Source organism: Neopsephotus bourkii, unplaced genomic scaffold, assembly GCF_033783945.1.
Source record: "Neopsephotus bourkii isolate Nb327-2 ecotype Australia unplaced genomic scaffold, CSIRO-AGI_Nbou_v1 NB_1663, whole genome shotgun sequence".
NCBI classification, from domain to species: Eukaryota; Metazoa; Chordata; class Aves; order Psittaciformes; family Psittacidae; genus Neopsephotus; species Neopsephotus bourkii.
The window spans coordinates 8,579,011-8,598,680 of record NW_026902137.1 but is presented as its reverse complement, the minus strand read 5'-3'; the positions used below and the strand labels follow the sequence as shown (position 1 = coordinate 8,598,680).

The following is a 19,670-nucleotide window of genomic DNA, read 5'->3' as shown; positions in this document are numbered from 1 at the left end:
AAAAATAGATCAGTCTTGAACTGGTTTTCTCCTTGGTTTCTGGCCCAAAACCTCATTCCTGTCTCTGGCTGGCTTTGAAGCTATCTGGATGCTACGAGATGCAGGCTCAATACCAGCCTGCCACTGCAGGGAGGCTTGGAGAGCAGAGCGCTGTAGAAGTGTTATAGGTGGCATAGCTTTCCCCAGAATATTTAGCGGTTAGGGAGTGCTTTCTGCCCCAAAAAACTGCTAGGAAAAGAATCTGCTAAATAGGGAAACAAAGCTGGGATAGGAGGGGTTGTTTGCTCCTCTGCTTGCACATGGTGCTCTTGTGGGGGTGCAGACACCCAGGCACTCCTGCCCACAAAGCCCTGTGGCTTCCTAGGAAATGCCTGTTGGGCTGCAGCCTCCCTTCATCTCCAGAACCCAGAGTGATCCCATGGGGGTGATCCTACCAGAGTGATCCCACTGGTCTCTCCATTGATAGTCCTGCAGGAGCCACCACGTCCCGAGCTGGGTGCTCACGCTCCCTGGGAAAAGGCTGAGTCTCTCCCTTTGAGGCTTCTGGATCCCCCTTTCCTCCTGTAGCCCTTTTCTGTCCTAATTCCTCAGTGTCATTTTCCAGGTGTGAACGCTGAGGCTGGAGACAATATTAAGATGCAGCTGTGAAACCCATTATCCATGTCCCTGCTATCAAATACATGAGGTTCAGGGCTGCACGTAACCAGGGAGCAATTAAATGGCAACCCTGGTGATGAATTACAACTGGGGCCTCCTGGGGCTAAGGGAACACAGCTGATAACTACCGATAAAATGAATTTCCGTGTGCTTTTTCTTTTCTAAAAGCACCCTTCTAGTACCTGTGTCGAGTCGTGGTGCTGCTGTATCCCAGGGGAGCTGCATTCCCTGTGGCATTTCCACCCCCCAACTCCTTGGGTTTCCAACCAGGGCTGGATAAAAGTGATGAAAATAAACCAACTAAACCCATGTCCCTGCAGGAGCTGGGCAAGGGCAGGGAAAGGCACCACAGAGGTGGGCAGGGAGGGAGACAAGTGACAAACCGGGGTTTTGGGTAACTGATTTAAGCATCTTTTCCTTCAACTATCCCACCTCAGACACTGTTGGGGTGCAGAGCATCCCTCAGAAAAGCCAGTGGGATGCGGAGAGCTGCAAAACATTGGTGACAGTGGTGGGGTCCCCTGAGGTGATGTGAAGGAGAGTGGCAATGCTTCACCCAGCACCCAGCACCCTGCCTGGGGGGGAATGGGTGCAAGCCCATCTGCACAGGCACCATTACACCCAGTGCGTGCGGAGGCTTCTGCTCTCCAGAGGCAGGTTGGAAAAGGCAGAGAACGGATTTATGGAGCTGCCTGGAAAAATGATCCTTGCCAGTGACTCTGAGCCACTGCTGAGCAGGTTTTGTCTGTGCTGGTGTTTCCTCTGGGGGCTTCTCTTCCTGTGCAAAGGGAGCTTCAGGAGGTGCTCTGCATCCCTGGGTGCTGCTTTCCCACTCTCCGGCTGGCTGCGGAGAGCAGCCGCTCCGCCACTGAAGAAGTATTTGGCTGCACATCCCATCCGCCTGGTTTGCGAGTGAAAATAAGGCTTGGCCAGCTCCACCCAGAGCACAAAATCAGACCCCGTGGCAGACTGCCGCTGCTGTAATGAGATTTAACTGCGCTGAGACTGCCAGTCCTTAAATGGGAAAAGTCCCACGTGGGTCCAGAGACGTTTGGGGATGGATCTGTCAAAACTGCTCTTGCAGAGGGGTTTTGGCACCGCCTGGGGACACCCACCGCAGGTGACTGTCACCCTGTGGCTTGGCCCACCCTCAGCACTCATTGCACATTGCCTTCTCCCCGCAGCGTGTGGTCTCAGAGCCATGATGAAGCTTCTGCCCATCGCCCCGCTCCTCCTGCTTCTCCTGACGATGCTGGAAGCCAGACCAAAACCTGCAGGTGAGCCCTGGCCAGTGGGGAGTGCCTGGAGGAGAGAGAAGCACAGTGAAGCCCTTGCTGCTTGAGGTGGGGGGGACTCGATGCCTTTTCTTTAGGGGCATCCCCATCAGGATGGAGGATCTGCCTAGGCGTGGGACCCGAAATTCCCAGCGGTGTCCAGGGGAGCAGGAGCTTGAGCCTGGCCCAGCACCAGACCCAGTCAATTCCAGTCAATTCCAAGTCAATTCCAGTTTAGAAACAGTGAAGGCACCAAATGGAGAAAGGAGCGGGTATGTCTTGGAGACCTTCGGAGCAGTTGAGATGACAGCCCGGGTCTGGGCAGCATCCCAAGGGGACTCAAAGTGTTTGCTTACCGTTAGGGCCAAATTCTCCCAGGCTTGGGTACACACAAGCCAAGCAAAATATGTTCATTGGCATTTCACTTGCTAAGTACTCTCCAAGTTTGCACTGGAAGTAGCACCCGTATGTCCAAGAGAGGCTCTTTGGCTCGGTCCCTGCCATGTGCATGTCCTTAGCTGTGCTTCTCACTGTCTCACTTGCTGCCATTAAAAAATAAAAGACAAATCACCAAAGCAAGCCCTGGTTTTAGGCAGAAACCGGCAAAATGCGGTAAAACCCAGGGATGGCTGGAGCTGTGGGGAGGAACAGAATCGCCCAAAGCAGTGTGTTCCTGCTTGCCACTTGAGCAATTAGGAGCCCATGTGGTGCAGAGGTCTGGGGCAGGGACTGCAGCTTGCAGAGAACAGCACAAGGCACTGGTCTGGTTTACAGTTTAATGCTCTGATCTGCTGCAGAAATGAAGATGCTGCTGCCTAAACCTGTGCTTATTCCTTGCCAGGGTAGATGATGACAGAAGGGTGTTTCTGCAGCTTCTGGGGCTGCTGGCTGTGGAAATGCAGGGAGCAGGAGCTGGCTAAATGGGTGGTACTGGGGAGGAGGGGATGCTGCCATTTCCCCACAGCCAGGGCCTATCTATCTTCCTGCCTGTCATCCCTGCTTCTGCTCTGCCAGCACCCTCACTGAGGTTATTTGACAATAGGGGCTGCACAGATCTGCCCCCTCCATCTTCCACTGAGCACCCCCCAAGCCACCCCACAGGGTTGTCTCTGCTGCCAGCCCTGCTCTCCACAGGCAGTTGTGAGGCTGAACTGTCCCTTTTCCCCCGTCCAGCCCTGAAGTGCAGGACAGGTCCGCTGGACATCGTGTTTGTGATCGACAGCTCCCGCAGCGTGCGCCCCTTCGAGTTCGAGACCATGCGGCGGTTCATGATGGACATCATCAGCAGCCTGGACGTGGGCCCCAACGCCACACGGGTGGGGGTGATCCAGTACTCCAGCCAGGTGCAGAACATCTTCTCCCTCAAGACCTTCTTCACGCGGGCGGACATGGAGAAGGCCATCAACAGCATCGTCCCACTGGCCCAGGGCACCATGACGGGGCTGGCCATCCAGTACGCCATGAACGTGGCCTTCACCACGCAGGAGGGCGCGCGCCCTCTGCACAAGAAGATCCCCCGCATCGCCATCATCGTGACGGATGGACGGCCCCAGGACCGTGTCACCGAGGTGGCCACCCAGGCCCGGAACGCTGGCATTGAGATCTACGCCGTGGGCATCCAGCGGGCAGACATGAACTCGCTGCGCGCCATGGCCTCGCCGCCGCTGGAGGAGCACGTCTTCCTGGTGGAGTCCTTCGAGCTCATCCAGCAGTTTGGGAAGCAGTTCCAGGACAAGCTCTGCGGTGGGTGAGAGCTGTGGCTGCAGGGGTGGGCAAGGGTGCTGCTGGTGCCTGCTCCTCACCTGGGCTAGAAGGTGACCTTCGGAGGGGTGTTTGGGGTGGCTGCCCTTGCTGGGAGCAGTATGGACAGGGAAGCATGGTGCCAGGACACCAAAGGATACCAAAGCAAGGTGGCCTTTCTTCTTGCTCACCTTTCCTGGGGTGACATAAAGAAGGCTTTGAAAGCATTGCAAGTGATTTTCTTCACCCATGCGTGGTAGCTCTGCCCCAAGCCAGCACATCACAGGAACAGTGATGGGAATACTAAAGAGCAGGAAATGTGGAGCTGGTTTCCCCGGGTATGACGGGGATGGATGACACATCCCAGAGCCCTGTGTACATTTTGACGTGGCTCTAACAGGGTCTCCTCCTACACAGACACATGCAAGGCATCTGCTGCATGCACATTGGTGTTTAATAAAGCAGGAGGCTGATTCTCAGCATGGCCGTGCTGATGCTGGTCAGGAGCTTGCAGGCTGGGACCTGTCTGTCTCCTGCCATGCTGGGGTCAGAGACCTGTCACTGCAGCAGGCCAGCAAGACCTTGCTCATGTGCTTCAGCATCTGTTGAAAGGCAGAAGGCAACTGCCAGCCTTTTCCAGGCAGTGTTTTCTAGCGAGGAACACTGTGTGTGCAGGGCTGTGTTAGTGCTGCAGTGAGTCGTGTGCTGGAGCAGGGGCTCCAGGGCTCACCAGATAATGCCTTCCTGGCTGCATGGACACACAGACCTGGCTCCTTCGGTGTGTTCCAGCTGAGCTCAAGCTTTTGCTCACTCAGCTCAAGCTGTCACCAGTATCAGTTAATACTGAGCATTGATGTAGCACTCAGGTAGATCAAAAAGCCAAGGTGGTTCTGAAACCTGCCCCGCACAGTGTCTGTGCACTGGAATTCAGTGGGTGAACACTGGGGCTGTGTGGGTCATCCCAGTGGATTCGGCTGCAGGGACAGGGCACGTGGCAGAGCTGGGGTCCCCATGAATCAGCCCGTGGGCTGCTCTGATGCCTGTTCTGTCTTGCAGGGGTGGACATGTGCATGGGACAGGAGCATGGCTGCCAGCACAGCTGCATCAGCACCCCTGGCTCCTTCTACTGTGAATGCAACCCAGGCTACAGGCTCAACATGGACGGAAAGACCTGTTCCTGTAAAAACCCTTCTTTTGTCCTAACTCTCATAGAGGGCTTGTAGTTACAGGTCTCATGGAGGGAAGCTGAAATGCAGCACAAGACCCAGGGAGGGCAGCAGCAGCCTGGGTGCTCTGTGCACAGAGCCTGCTGCCTCCTGGGTGTGTAATGACCGTGGACACTCAGTAGTGCTAAATCCTGGTCACCTCTCTGGGGTGGCCACTTGGGGCTCGTGTGAGCACAACCTGAGGGGGGTCTGGGCAGGGGGTACCGGAGGATGCACATCCCAGCCACCAGAGTGCACAGTGGTTTAGCCCTGTATGGTGAAGGCAAAGCTGTATTAGCTTGTCTGGTCATCACCCTGGGACTTTTCCTTGTCTCATGGTGCTGGGAGCTGCTGTGAAGCCCTGGAGCAGGGAGGCTGGGGCAGGAGGGTGACGGTGTCCTGCTCCCTGCAGTCATCGATGCGTGTGCAGACGGGAGACACGGCTGTCAACACCAGTGCGTCAGCGTCCGTGGGTCGTACACGTGCCACTGCCGTGCGGGTTACTACCTCCACCAGAACAAGAAGAGCTGCACCAGTACGTGGCCACCTCCCTTCCTGTCCCTTCCTCGTTTGCTTCTCGCTCTCCCTCTCCTTCTCTTGTCTTTCCCTCCCTGCCCACCCCTCTCCTTCTCTCACCAGTGATCGATTACTGCAGCTTCGGAAACCACAGCTGCCAGCACGAGTGTGTGAGCATCCCCAACGGGCACTACTGTCGCTGCCGCAGCGGGTTCACGCTGCAGCCCGACAGCAGGTCCTGCAGAGGTACGGCCCGGTGCGGCACAGCCTGCAGTGTATGGCAGATACCCTTATGTCCTGCTCAATCCCTAGGGAAAGGGCTGTTCCTGGACCTGAATGGGGATAACCCTGTGCCCTTGGCTTGTCTTCCAGCCACTGACCTCTGCAATGGGGTGGATCATGGCTGCGAGTTCAAGTGTGTGAGCACGGAGGGCTCCTACCGCTGCGTGTGCCCTGAGGGCCAGCAGCTCCAGGCTGATGGCAAGGCGTGCAGCAGTAAGTACTGGGATGAGACTCTTGGCATCCTCCTCGTCTGGGCTCTGTGCTCCTGGAGAGGGCTCACTGGAACTGAGCTGGGGATCTAAGTGGGAGTTTGAACTGGGTTGGGAAAGGATGGAGAGCTGGCTGAATGTGGGGAGCGCCCTGCCTGCTGCAGGGATGGATATGGGCTTGTGTCCGCAGAGACATGGCTCAGAAGATACAACAGGAGCTTTGAGGAAAAGGGAGACCTAGGAAAGACTTTTAGGGGATGCTGGGGGGGCAGTGGAGGTTCTGGGGCTGAGACCCCTGGGTATGCTTTGCCCTGATTCCCAGCCTCATGTGGGCTGCAGTTCCAGGGGGGCCACACAGTGTCCTGAAGCCCAGTCCTAGCTCTGGGCACCTCCACCCTGACGGTGCCCATGGCCAGGCTTGTCCCTTCTCACCTGACCCCTGTGCCCCCAGAGTGTGGGTCTGGACATGTCGACCTGGTGATGGTGATTGATGGTTCCAAGAGTGTCCGGCCCCAGAACTTTGAGCTGGTGAAGCAGTTTGTGAACCGCATCGTGGACCTGCTGGAGGTGTCCCCGCACGGCACGCGCGTGGGGCTGGTGCAGTACTCCAGCCGCGTCCGCACCGAGTTCCCCCTCAACAAGTACCACAGCGCGGATGAGATCAAGAAGGCGGTGATGGAGGTGGAGTACATGGAGAAAGGCACCATGACGGGCCTTGCCCTCAAGCACATGGTGGAGCACAGCTTCTCCGAGCTGGAAGGTGCCAGGCCTCTCTCCCACAACATCCCCAGAATCGGGCTCGTCTTCACAGATGGGCGCTCCCAGGATGACATCTCTGAATGGGCCAGGAGAGCGAAGGAGTCAGGTACGAGGTGCTGGGGAGCCCCAAACCGCAGTGCTTTGGGCACCACAGGATGGTTCCTCAGGGAGCTGGGCTCTGAGGGAGGCTGCAGCATCCAGCCTTGGGGTGCTACATCACCCGGGTCTGCAGGAGCAGCAGTGCCTCTGCCATGGTTCAGGCTGCTCTGATCAGCATCCTTCATGCAGCAACTGCACCACAGCAGTGCTGCTGTTTCCTGCCTAAATTCCTCGTGTATTTGAGAAGCCCAGTGTAAATCCTGCATCCTTGGCTTTGCTTTGGGCTGCTGGATGTGGGGTGGCCAGCGCAGTGCTCAGCATCCATCCTTGCCATGCAGGGATCGTTATGTTTGCTGTGGGTGTTGGTAAGGCTGTGGAAGAGGAGCTGAGAGCAATCGCCTCTGAGCCCGTGGAACAACACTTCTCCTACTCAGCAGACTTCACCACCATGACCCACCTCGTGGAGAACTTCAAGCTGAACATCTGCCCAGGTGGGTGCCCTGGGGGGCACAGCTCCGAGTCGGGGGAGCCCTCCTCTCCCCACAGAGCCAGTGGGGTGCTTTCTGTGTCTGTCACCCTGCGTCGTGTACCCCAGCACTGGGCTGGGGTGAGTCCAGGCTGCCCCTGGCTCTCACGGTGATGCCTGAGTGGCGGGGATGCAGTCTGGCAAAAAGGAGTGAGGCTGGGAACAGGGGGAAATGGGGGAGAGGAGCCCCAAGGCTCAGGTCCTGCCCTAGGGAGTGGCTGTAGGAACAAGGGACTGGAGCTGTGCGGGAGCAGGGGAGAGCTGGGCACCACGAGGCTGCAGCTCTGACTGCACCCAAACCCCCATGGTCACAGAGGAAGGCAAAGGGGAGACCGAGATCCGCAGCCCCTGCGAGTGCGAGGCGCTGGTGCAGTTCCAGACGAACACCGTGGCCATCCTGCAGAGCCTGACCGAGAAAAATATCCTTTGGGGTGATGCTTTGAGGCCTTGGGTGATATGGTTTAGAGTGAGGTGTCCCTGCCCATGGCAGGGGGTTGGAACTGGATGATCTTAAGGTCCTTTCCAACCCGAACTATTCTATGATTCTATGCCTGGGCTTGCCGGGATGCAGGGCAGCCCAGGGACAGACTGCACATGGGGAGGGATGGATAAATGGGAACAGGGAAAATGTTGGGGTCCCCCAAGGGGACTGTCTGGCTCACACTGTTTCCTTAGCACGTTCACTTGCTCAGATGACAGCCAGACTTGAAGACTTGGAAAAGCAGATTGCCAAGAAGAAGTGATCCTTACAGAGGGCTGCAGCGCTCGTACGGGGCACGGGGATGAACAGTAGCTACGTGGCATTGTTATTGCTAGGTTATTGTAAAGCATCAGTGTTTGTTCTTGTATCACAAAACCCCCGGAGGGATGTGGAGAGTATTTAAAAACCCCAAAATCCTAAAAACAAAACCCAAACCAAAAAAAAAGGACTTGAGCAAGAGCCCCTGCAGTGGGTTCAGCCATAGTCGGTGCCTCACTCCTCTGAGCTGGTAGCTGTGGGATGAGGTGGGGTGATTGTATGGGCAGGCTGGGCTTTGGATGAGGGTTTAGATTGGATATTAGGGACAATTTCTTTACTGGGAGGGTGCCCAGGGCAGGGCTGGAGTCACCATCCCTGCAAGTGGTCACAAACCGTGTAGATGAGGCCCTCAGTGCCATGGGTTAGTGGTGGCCTTGGCAGTGCTGGGGAATGGTTGGACCAACCCAGCTGATTCTATGATTCTACATTGAAACCCGGCCTTTTCCCAGAGCAACGGGGATGAACCAGCCCCTGCACAGTCCCCAGCACCCAGCTCCACAAGAGAAACCCCTCCAGTGATGGTACCCTGGGAGCCACCAAGTGCTGGGGCCAGGATAGCTGCAGGCAGTGCGCAGGGATGGATGCAGACCAGCCAGCTCCCACATGGCACCCGGGTGTGCACCCATGGGGAAGCAGGCAGCAGGAATCAAGCAGATCCCCTTGTCCCTGTTCTGGCAGAATTGTCTGGGAATTGGTTGTTACCCTGTTTGGGTTTTTTAGTGACATAGCAAAATGGTGATAATTCTTTCCATAACTATCCATGTGTGTATATATATTTCATTCTGAGAGCGGGGTAGTGCTGATTTTAAACACTTATATCAAGAAATTCCTAAACACTTCTTTTATATAAAGAAATCTCTATCCTGACAATAAACACCCTCAAGATTTGTATGACCTGTTCCTCTCGGCTGGGCTGCGGGGCCGCAGAGGCATCTCTGCATCAGCAGAAACGATGCAGAGGACAGAGCCCTGTCCTCAGGCTTCGAGGAGCTGGTACTACGAGGTGAAGAGGACCTTTTCCCACATGCAATTGAAAGCAGTGGTTCCCCAGGTCAGCCTGGGATTTGATGGCTTGTGAGGAGAGCTCCTGGGGCATTTGTAGCCTTATTATATCTGTTTACTGGGCTGGCAAATGAAGCAGTGCTGATTAGCAACCCCACAGCCCTCCTGTCAGCCCATATCACACCCATCAGCCCCACATCCTATCATGCACCCCATAACCCCCATCCCTCTCACCCTGCAACCCAGCAGACAAGACGGGGGGGACGGGGTTGGGAAAGTGCTGATGGTCACAACCCACATCCGAGCCACATCCTATTGCTACAGAGTGCAGGGACCGATCTGCAGGGATCCCAAATCTGCAGTCCCAAATCTGGGACTTCCCTGGTGTATGCAGCTCCCTAAAACAGACAGTAACTGCAGGGAAAGGAAGCAATTAGCTGAATCTGGGACTTAGTAACAGGCTTGATTAAAGCAGATAATGGCACTCCCTAAGGGCATGAGTAAGCCTCAGCTGGCCCAGTGTGATTTTGGCAAATACAAGAGGAAGTTGTAGAAAAGTAGTGCTGGGCTGGCAGCGAGATGGAGAGGCTGGATGACGGCTGGCAGCTTGGATGGGAGAAGGGAGAGGGGAGAAGGAGCAGCAGAAGCCAGGCATCCACTGGGGTGGGATATGTGGGATCGCATTTGGGAGCAGAGCCTCATTAATGGCTTTTCACTAGATGGCACCAAACACCAGCGTTAATGAGGGTCCCCTGAGCTGGGGGCACCCCCTTCTAGTGAGCACCCCGAGGTGGTGGATGCGGCTTGGGGACAAGTGGAGCATCCTCAGCCATGGGCTTGGGGATGAACGGATGGATGGACAGACAGAGGGATCTCAGTGTAAGGCTGAGCACATTACATCACCTGGTAGGGGACAAGGGCTGCTTTAGAGGGAACAAGCTGTTCCTCATGTGCTTTGTGCACCCTAAGGCTGGGGCTTAGTCATGGCCAAGCCCTGAGCTAGGTGACTGCTGGTCCATCCGTACCATCCCATGGATACAGGGACTGAAGAGCCCTGGCCTGGCTGGGAGCATCATCCAGCAGCACCCCTGGCACTGCACGGCTCAGGCCTTGCTGCCTCAGGAGAAGGCTCTGGAAGTGCTTTCCATGGAGGAGATGAGCAGTGTGGGATGGGGATGGCTCTGGAGGCCCTTGGGGCAACGGGTTCTGCACACGTGACAGAGTATAACACATGGGCTACAGGTGGTCCTGTGCATAGAAATACCATGATCTGGCTTATTCTGTGGGGGGTTGCAATGGAAGCATGGTTCTGACTTTCCGCACTATGAACTTCCTATGGATAAAGCACAGTCCTTCAGTCAGATCCCAGCAACCAGCTGCAGGCCAGAGAATCACTTAAAAATCATCCAATGCTTATATTTCTCATTAAAAATGCTAAATGGTTGGTGCTCATCTCAAACTCTATTTGGGTTGGCTAAATACCCTCCCAGTTACTCATTAAATGACTTCACAAAGAGCTAGATACAGCCACAAGGTCATGAGGGAAAATGGACAATAATTAACAGAGATCCAGTAAATTAAGGCGAGATGCTCACAGTAACCTGGATGCAGAGCAGGGCTCCAGGGCAATGGCTCAGGGGCTGCATGGAGCAGAGGCTTTCACTGCTCCTTGCCCTGCTTGGTTGCAAAATGAGGGGCTACCCCAGCCTGCCCTTTGTGGAAGCACTGGGGGGGATCTGGCTGCAGGGTGCCTTTCCCTCCCTGGGCATTCCCTGTGCCTTTTCCAGCACAGCTCTGGTTCCCGCTAGCCTCAGAAATCCCAAGCAAAGGTTCCAGGAACTTGTTATTACACAAGGCAAGGGGGGGCATTGGTGGGAAATGGAGTAATTTCCCATTGCCCAAGAGCACCTAAAGAAAACAGCTTTGCCTGGAGGGGAGGTCCAATCTCCTTGGGAGGGAGGAAGAGATGGAGGCCTGAAGGCTGGTGGGATCTTTGCCATCAGAACAAGGACTATAGCCCCTAATCTCTAACAGTCAGCTAGAGCTGGGCTCAGTTCTGCTGTCCTTGTGCTGCATGGGGATTTTTGGCTGATGACAGGGATGTATGGAGCAAATTATCCCACCCTGGTGAGGCCAACCACTTCCTTTCAGCACTAACCTGCTTCCTACATGGCAGCAGCCTCCCAGGGAAGGTTATGAGGTTCAGGTAACCCCCACAGAGCTTGAGAAGAACTCACTCTTGGCTAAGCCAAAGCTGCTTTCCCCACAGTAGCTCTCAGCACCATTAGGGCAGGAACCAGGAGTGTTTGGGGCAGGTTTCCTCCATAAAAACCTCAAAGGATCATCCCTGGGAAGGCACAGGCAGCCCCATGCTGATCTGGATCATGCTGTAAGGTTTGGTTTACAGGTCCACATGGAAGCAAGGTCCCATATAAAGGACCTCCGGGTTGGAATGCAGCATGGTCACCACAATGGTTTCTCCTGGAGAAGCATTCCTGCCCGGGACAAAGCAGCCTCACTGCCTCCAGCCTGCTTGGGACACAATGCCCTGGACAATCCCTCCTTGGCTTGTCCCTCAGCCCCAGGTGTAGCTGCAGGGCACGGTTGTGCAATGCAATAACTGCGTTTTGAGCAACTGGACAACCCCAAGTGTATCTTGTGCAAAAGACCTCCGGAAAACACCATGCAACAGCAGAGGAAAAAGGTACAAACATCAGCACATGCCCAGCCCCATTCCCTGCCCCCCATCCTCCCCAAGGCTTTAAATGCCCATGTCCCCCAGCTCTGCACACTTACACCTCTCAGCGACACAGCAGCATGAAGTCAGTGGCTGCTCTTCTCCTGGTAGGGATGCTCATCCTCTGGACGGAGCTGCCAGCAGGTAGGAGATGTCCTGGATAAGGCACAGAGGGGAGATGCACAGGAGTGGAGAGGGAGCTGTGTGAGCAGGGATCCTGTGGGGTGGGAGAGGAGCTGGGGGGCATCTTCCTGAGGCAGCCTGTGGCCAACACCTCTCTCCTCTTGCAGGCAGCGCCTGGTCCTGCCCGCCCGTCCGCTACCGCTGCATGATGCAAAACCCACCCAACCAGTGCCTCACCAACCGGCAGTGCCCGCCGTACAAGAAGTGCTGCCCCTCCTTCTGTGGCAGGAGATGCATCTCAAACCCATCGTACCCCCCTTTGATCTCCGGTAAGGCCTCAGGAGCTACCCCTCCTGCACCCGCCTCCCCAGGGAGCAGAGTGGGGATACAGTGATGGTGGCTCTGGGCATGGAGCCGTGTGCGGCTGCCAGAGCCCCCCACTGTCAGTGGTGGGGTGATGGATGGACAGACTCTTGGGCTGGGGTCACTCTGAGCACCAGACCCAGCTTGTTCTTTCCTTTCCCTTTCCCCAGTGTAAGCTCCTGCTCCCAGGACAGACCAAGGTGCCTTCTCAGCGTGCCCGAGCCACATCTGGCACCAGCTAGCTGCACATACCTCTGCTAAGGCTTGTCCTGCCCAATGCTGCCTAAATGGAAGGATGGGAGCAGCCACCAGCCATGCCCAGAGACCACTTCAGCTCCAGGACCACCGCTGACAGTGCTGCAGTGCTACCACCTCCCCACTGCTGCTTGAACGAATAAAAGAGCTTGTTCAAGGGATGCTTGTGATGGGTGACTCCTTTCCCCACCTCCTCCTGCCTCTGTCTGGGCCCATTCTCCCACTGCTGCTTTCACCCTGGAATTTCTGCTAGGGAAGAGGATGAAAACAGTTCAGCTGCACACCTAGAGTGTGGTGAGGGAGAAATCCATCCACAGGCATACAGATCCCAGGAGGAGAGGGCGATGGGAAGGGGCTGGCACAAAATACAATGGGGCACTTTAGAGGATGCTCCTGGCAGGGTTGGGGGGGCTCTGGAGAGCAGCATGTCGTGTGTGTTCCGTCCCCCCCCAGCCACTCCCCAGGCTGGATAGGGCTGACTGCCTGGCTGGGGGGATGCAGGAGGCAGACCCCTGCAAGCACTTGGGGCACATCTGGAGGGCAGAGGAGGAGGCTTACATAGACCCAAACCCCAGCTGGCGCCGAGTCCCTCTCTGAACCTGAGCTGGTGGTGAAAACTGAGCTGAAAATTGCCTGTGGAAGCCTGCAGGCAGGGCACAAACCCACGGCTCTAAAGGGGCTCTTGTCAGTTTTGTACAGCTGAGCACTGGGGTCAGAGAGAACGGGAAATGCCAGGAAATATCAGCAGGAGAGAGTGTGAGCAGCCCGAGGGACCTGCCCAGTGCAAGAGCAGAGCCAGGCATTGCCACATGTGCTGCAGGGGCAGAGCATCCCCCAGCCTGTGCTGATGCTCACACATCCCATCATCATATTCTCAACAAGCAGACCCAGCCCATGCTCAGAGAGGAGCCTGCATAGAACAGAGAGAACAGAGAGGAAGATGAGCAAATCCTGGGCAACAGGGGGAAAGGAGCATTTGGGTGGTAGGAGGGAGGAGGCACTTTGCCTCCATCTCCTTCAAGTCCTAAGCAGACCCCATAAGGTGCCCAGCTCCCATCTCTTGCTGCTGCAAGGGTTGAGCTAAGGATCCCCACTGCCAGGCATGAGCAAGGCTTCTGGAGAGGAGTACAAACTGGCCAGATATTAAACCCACCCACAAATACAGGATAAAGCCTCTGGCTGTGGGATCAACATCTCACATGGCCCAAAGCTGAGACTGGATGCTTCCTGGCCAAGGCCAGGAGGAGCATCTGACGGAGCAAATCCTTCCATGGGGATCACCAGGGAAGGACTGGAGGGAGGCAAAGACTCAGAAATTATTCAGTGACCGAGGAGGAGGAAGTCCCCTTATGGTGCAAGGCCACTTCTCTGCTCAGCAGCCAGGGGAGGGAAGGGATAACTGCGAGCCAGGAGAGGCTGAAAACACCAGGTGATCCAGTGGGACAGGGGCTGGAGCTCAACAGCCACATTCCATGTAAAATCAGACCAGCACCATGTCCTACGAGGGGGAAACTCCAGCACCCTTACACCAACCCACCCCTGTGAGCAGGAAGCCCTGTGGCCACACAAGCCATGGGGTGACGGGGCAGAGCCTACCCAGGCAGCCCACAGAAGCCTCATTACACCTCCTGCCAGTCATTAGTCACAGACCACAACCCTCCCTCCTCCACCAGGACCAGCTATTATCAGCTATTAAGCAGGCATTTCCATACAGCTGCCTAATTTGATAATGCTGCAATTATCTTGGTTTGTTAACAAGATTAAATTGCTAATTGGTTTGATTAAGCACAGAGCTGCAGGCATGGGGTATCTCACAGCTGGGTAGTGCTTATGGTCACACACAGCTGGATGGTGGAGTAGCTCCTCCGCTGAGACAAGAGCAAGGCAGCAGCACAGGGGGGGTTCATCCTCCCCAAAAGTGCTGCCTGGGGTCTCCACATCTCCATGTGATGGCCTGGAAAGGTCCCTCTTCCTGCCTTGTGACAGAGCCAGCTTTGCCCATGTCGCTGCTGTCACCCAGCTGCTGGGCCAGGCAGGCAGGAGGGATGGCTTTGGGGCCAGAGGATGCTGTGGGAACATCTGGTCTGCTTCAGTCCTGCAGTGCTCCTGAACAGAAAGCAACAAGTTGGAAATCCCTGAGGCAATGAACCTACTGTGAACATCCACCTGCATCGAGAGATCCTCTCCCCAGCCACAGACCCCTACCTGTGTGCACAGCACTTCCAGCAACACCCAGCTCACCACCAGAGCCGCACTGGGGAGCTCCCATCACAAACCCACACCTCCCCATGCAGGCAGCACCCAGTTGGGAGGAGCTGGGCAATGCACCACGGCATGCATGGTCACTGGATGCACTTAGCTCCTGGCAGCGTGCTTTGACTGAAAATCCTTCGGATCCAGGTCCATGAGGAGGACGGGAATTCCGCTCTGCATCCTAGGTACGTGCCAGAAACACAGCAGGAAAAGCAGTGAGCCCTGTGCCAGAGAAAGAAAGTTTCCACATGGGTTCTTCCTGTGTCATCTGCTGCCCCAGGGCTAGAGCAGCCTGGAGATGGAGGGGTTCATTTCCTCTGCCTGGGGGCTTTGGGATTGCTGCTGTGGGACCTTCTCATGGGAAGAGCCAACCAGATCCAGTGCTGGGGAAAAAAGACAGAGGCAAAGGCTGCACTCAAGGACCCAGCTTTGGGTTACAAACATCCATCACAGCACGGCACAGCACCACTGAAGGGCAGGGAGCCCTGCAGCTCCTTTGGTATGCGGCAGGTCCGGCTTCACCTTCTCTCAGCATTGGGGTTTTGGGGACTGTTGGACCAAAGGAAACATTCAGTGCCCCCTGACATCCCAGGGGATGGGATCCAGAGTGGCTCCTCAGGGAGCCGTCAACATCAGAGGCAGCCTTGCTCCCTATAGGAAAGTACTTTGGTCCACACTGGGGTGGAGACAGGGCAGAGGATGGAGAAGCAAGGTCTCACCCACAGCACACCCAAGCATCTTTTCAGTATATTCCTGGAGTCTTCCCCCTGCATATTTTATGGCTCAGGAGGGCGGGTGCTCAGGGTCTGAATACAGAGCAGTTTGGTGCTCAGGAGCCATGCAAGACCTTTCCAAGAAAGGATTCGAACTAGCCTAGTAAGAATTACTACAGCTTTGATAAATCCTTTACAAAGGGAGGGTTATTCAGCTCGCCTGGCCTGGAGCAGGAAGCTGCAGTCCCAGCAGGATGCAGCCATCACATCAAAATCCAGAGGAGAAGATACCCCAGGAGGAGCGGGTTCACTCAGGTCTACGTGCAGCCCTCATCACCTCTGCAGAGCAGCAGCAGCATTGCCAATGGGTAAAGGAGCCAATACCATGCTGGTCCGCACCAAAAAAGAAATAGATGTAAGCAGTCCTCGCACTGCTGAAGGTCAACATGTGTGTAAATTCACTCTGCACCTTCTTCTCTGGGGTGATTTATAGAAAACTCAGCTCCTCACCTGGACCAAGTCCCTCTCCAGCAGCAGCGAGGGGTGGTCAAAGCCATCTGCTGATGCCCTCCAGCTGTTTCTTTCTGAAGACACAGGGATGCCCTTTTTGTGCTCAGGGTCTTTGCCCTAAACGTGCCTTAGCTCACCTGGCCAGGATGCACCAATAACCCTTTTAGGTGCCTTCCCCAAACACAGTGAGGAGAACACACAGCACTAGACCCACAGTGCTGGGAGGGCAGAGCTTCAGCCTTGGGTTGCACAGTGGAAGGAGGCTGCATTTGCACCTTGGAAGCTTTGAGACAGCCGGGATGGGAGCAGTCTCTTCTGCCTGGCTCAAGCACATCAGCCCAGCTGTGCACTGCAGCCAGCATCAGCCTGGTGGGGAGCCCCAGAGCAGCAGGGTCTGGCAGGGGATGGTGCCATGGTGTGAGGATGCCAGAGCAGCCCACTGCAATGTCTCTCCTGCCCGAAGTGCTGCCAAGCCTCACAAGCTGCTTGTGATGAAGCCCTTCGATCTGACGCAGAAGCAGCTCCGCGTGCCCCGTGACAGCCAAGAGCCAGCAGAGCTGTGCCGAGCCGCTTGGCTCCATCCCGATTCATCCCAGCAGGAATCCTCACCAGGCTGCTCTCCGCTGCAGCCACACAAGGCTGCACACCCAGGGAGCCTGTCGGATACTGGCAGGAGTTTCCTGAGCCAGGGACCCAAAAGGAAAGGAAGGCAGAGAAATGAAGCCTGGCAGCACCCTGGAGCTGGGGGAGATCCCTGCATGCCAGCAGTTGCTTGTCCCCGTGCAGAAAGAGAGCAGAGAAGACAGAGGTATCTCCCCTCTGCAGTAAGGCACTTTGTATGAAGGCATATGTGAGAGCTCAGCAGGAGGCTGGGCAGCAGCAGAGGCAGGGCTCCTCTCCCATGCCCTTTCTGCAGTCCCAGCTCTCAGCTCCAGGGCCAGACCCACAGCCTCTCTTCAGGCCGATGCCTTCATTCAGACAAGCAGCTGGGGTGTTAAGCAAATAACAGCTCTAGCAAAGGCTGACAAAGCACTTGAAGGCTCACACAAAGCAGCTTACAGTGAGGAAAGAACCAGAAGCAACCAAAGCATCTTCTGTAAGCACCCGCCTTGCAATAGCCCCTGCTCACACACCAAACTAATGCACAGTTCCCAACTCATGGCCCACATCCATGCTCTGGGCAAGATCAGGGTCATAAACTCACCCTCAAATCCACCAGTACAGACATCAGGGTACCCACGCATCCCCTTCCAAATGGGGCCACTTACCTGCAGAGAGACCCTCCCCACTGAACCCACTGCCTCCCCATAGCAAGGTGTTGTGGAGGAAAAGGGTGGGCTGTTCATGTTATAGGGCAGCCCAGATGAGCCCCTGCCACTCTCCAGCTCCAGCTGAGGAGGAAAAGCCATTTCCCAGCTCCTTTGGGCCCCACATGGGCTCCTCGTTAGCACCAACAGCATCACACAGGGAAATTCCTGTCTCTTCAGCCCTGCCTGTGCCAAGGCGCACACAGATGCTCCTTTCCCCAACAACTATGTAGGTTAATAACATGCAATGTGATTGCAAGACACAGGGAACCGCAAAGCTATGTCAATATTTAGCTTTTACACGTTTGGCTCATTAGAGAGCAACCTGTGATTCCCTCGGAAGGAGCCACGGCTGCTTCGCCCCTCTCCCTCCCCTTCTGTATGTTCCCAGTTCAGATGGGATAAACGTCAGCTCATTCGCCGGTCGCAAGCGGTCTGTCCCAAAATGCTATTCCCAGGCACTGGATGTCAGAAATCATTATACTAAATAAAGCTTCATGAATGATTCATGGAGCTGGGTTTCACATTAATCAGGGGGAGATGGGCAAAAGCAGCACAGCATCATAGACAGCCCTGTCGTGTTCTTGCACAGGCAGGCAAAAGGAGAGGTTTGGACCTTCAAGGCACAAATTAGAGCTATGGTGCTGATCAGAGAAACACCCAGGACCCAACACGACTGGAGCCTGACCCAGCAGAGACCAAAAGCAGGCAGCGGGCCATTGCCCAAATACCTTTCTGCTTCAGGAGCTCCTGTGACTCGATCACATTAATGAGCCCAGGGCAGCCTGCTGCTGCTCCGAGCACCCTCAGAGATGCACGACTGCTTCCCACATTAACCCTGGTCTCCAGCACGGGGCTGGGCCAGCTCTCGGGTCTCACGTACTGAATCCTTGGCTCTGTGTGCTACAGCCACTCAAAATGGAATGTTGGTGTGAATTGTCACCAGGAGGCTTCTTCCACGCTGCAGGAGAACGGGGTGTCTGCCTGGATGCCGTGCTGCACTCCAGCACAGGCTGGCCACCAGTGGGCATTTCCTTGGGATGCAAATGCTTCTTCCACTGCTCCAAGACTTTGGAAAGAACGTAATGTCCTGAGTACCCAAATTGACCTAAAAACGCAAGCCCTGATCTCTGTAAATCAATGGGAGAGTGATGTGTGCCCTCAACATGGCAGTGTTGGTGGAAGGAGGCTGTGAAGAGTGGGATCCCATGTGCATTTTGCAGGAATGAGGGCCCATGCCTCTCCCAACCAGCCAGGGAGCTCTCATCCTTAGGTCTCTTTCTGCATCCCCGGCTGCTCCTCTGCTGCTTGCTCAAATAATCCTGGTTAAAACCCCTCAAAACTACAGTGACAAGCTGCCAGGCCAGCTGTACAGCAGGGAAAAATCTATAGCTGGCATTCCCAAATCTGTGCTCTGACATGAAGACAGCAGGGATTCTCTGTGCAGCAGTGGAGGAATATCTAACAGGAGGCCAAGGAGCCGTCAGACATCCCTGCTACCTGCCACAGCTCTGCAGCCTTCCTTGGGCCATGCAGTAATGGGGTCAGGATAAAGATGCTGTTTCTCTGAGACGGTGGATCCTGCAGATACTTTCATCCCATAGCAAGCACAGATGAGGGGATGGCATTGGTGGGAGCAGCAAATGTGCCTTGGGGCTCTGCCTCTCCAACACACCCAGGGTCAGAGTGTCCACAGGGTTTGGGTCCCTTCCCTATGGTGACACAGCTAGAAATGTCAAGCCAGACCTATAAATTGCTGATGAATTGTCACTATTGTTGTTTCGCAGGTGGAAGTGCCCCAGTGGCTTTAGGTTCTTGGGGAGCACCGGGCTCTTGTTGCAGCTCTGCCTCCAGCTCCATCTGTGCTGGCAGGAGGGTGAGTACAGACAGAATGACACTCACATGAGGGGAAGACGCTCACCCGTTTCTGTAAGGATGCTGTATTTTGGGACCCTACAGGAGGCTGGAGCAGTGCTGGAGGCGGTGAGAGGGGCTCCGATGTCAGAGGGTCTTCAGGTCTTGAGGCTCTGAAAGATGCCCAGGGGACTTGCTGGCTTCTTCAGTCCTCCTCTGCCTCTCCCTCCTGCAGACACCACCTCTGCATGGGCAGGACACTTCAGGCCAAGGAGCAGGACTTGGTGCTGATGGAGCTGCAGCATCAGCAATCTGCCCCATGGGATGATGGAGTGTGGAAGATGGAGGATGAAGATGGTGATTGTAGGGATGGCACCCCCAGAGCTGATGGTCCTTATTCCACTCCTCCTGCTCAGAGGATGCTGCCATCATGGCTCAGCTTTCCCTCCTCACCATCCTGCTCTGGGGAGAGGCAAGGCTGCATGGG

At 55.6% G+C, this 19,670-nt stretch overlaps 3 protein-coding genes across 3 annotated transcripts in view; all 3 read left to right on the top strand.

The window, feature by feature from the left end:
- RIMS4 (regulating synaptic membrane exocytosis 4) overlaps nucleotides 1–19,670 on the top strand; it is a 216,183-nt gene that overhangs the window by 7,045 nt on the left and 189,468 nt on the right. The gene's annotated exons all lie outside the window — the stretch shown is intronic.
- On the top strand, nucleotides 1,708–8,187 carry MATN4 (matrilin 4). Its single transcript, XM_061375429.1, has 10 exons — nucleotides 1,708–1,934; nucleotides 3,105–3,674; nucleotides 4,728–4,850; nucleotides 5,289–5,411; nucleotides 5,516–5,638; nucleotides 5,765–5,887; nucleotides 6,335–6,748; nucleotides 7,080–7,232; nucleotides 7,582–7,686; nucleotides 7,952–8,187. The coding sequence occupies exons 1-10, from the start codon at nucleotides 1,715–1,717 to the stop codon at nucleotides 8,008–8,010; spliced, it is 2,013 nt and encodes a 670-aa protein (XP_061231413.1). The 5' UTR covers nucleotides 1,708–1,714; the 3' UTR covers nucleotides 8,011–8,187.
- On the top strand, nucleotides 11,791–12,704 carry LOC133224147 (elafin-like). Its single transcript, XM_061375434.1, has 3 exons — nucleotides 11,791–11,949; nucleotides 12,096–12,257; nucleotides 12,462–12,704. The coding sequence occupies exons 1-3, from the start codon at nucleotides 11,886–11,888 to the stop codon at nucleotides 12,464–12,466; spliced, it is 231 nt and encodes a 76-aa protein (XP_061231418.1). The 5' UTR covers nucleotides 11,791–11,885; the 3' UTR covers nucleotides 12,467–12,704.

What these genes read in the sequence shown, in the direction of transcription:
- LOC133224147 (XM_061375434.1), top strand. Translation starts at nt 11,886, where the DNA reads ATGAAGTCAGTGGCTGCTCTTCTCCTGGTAGGGATGCTCATCCTCTGG. An exon ending in CTGGACGGAGCTGCCAGCAG is followed by an intron (nt 11,950 to 12,095) that starts GTAGGAGATGTC and finishes CTCCTCTTGCAG; the next exon opens with GCAGCGCCTGGTCCTGCCCG.
- MATN4 (XM_061375429.1), top strand. Translation starts at nt 1,715, where the DNA reads ATGGATCTGTCAAAACTGCTCTTGCAGAGGGGTTTTGGCACCGCCTGG. An exon ending in CGACAGCAGGTCCTGCAGAG is followed by an intron (nt 5,639 to 5,764) that starts GTACGGCCCGGT and finishes CTTGTCTTCCAG; the next exon opens with CCACTGACCTCTGCAATGGG. An exon ending in CAAGCTGAACATCTGCCCAG is followed by an intron (nt 7,233 to 7,581) that starts GTGGGTGCCCTG and finishes CCATGGTCACAG; the next exon opens with AGGAAGGCAAAGGGGAGACC.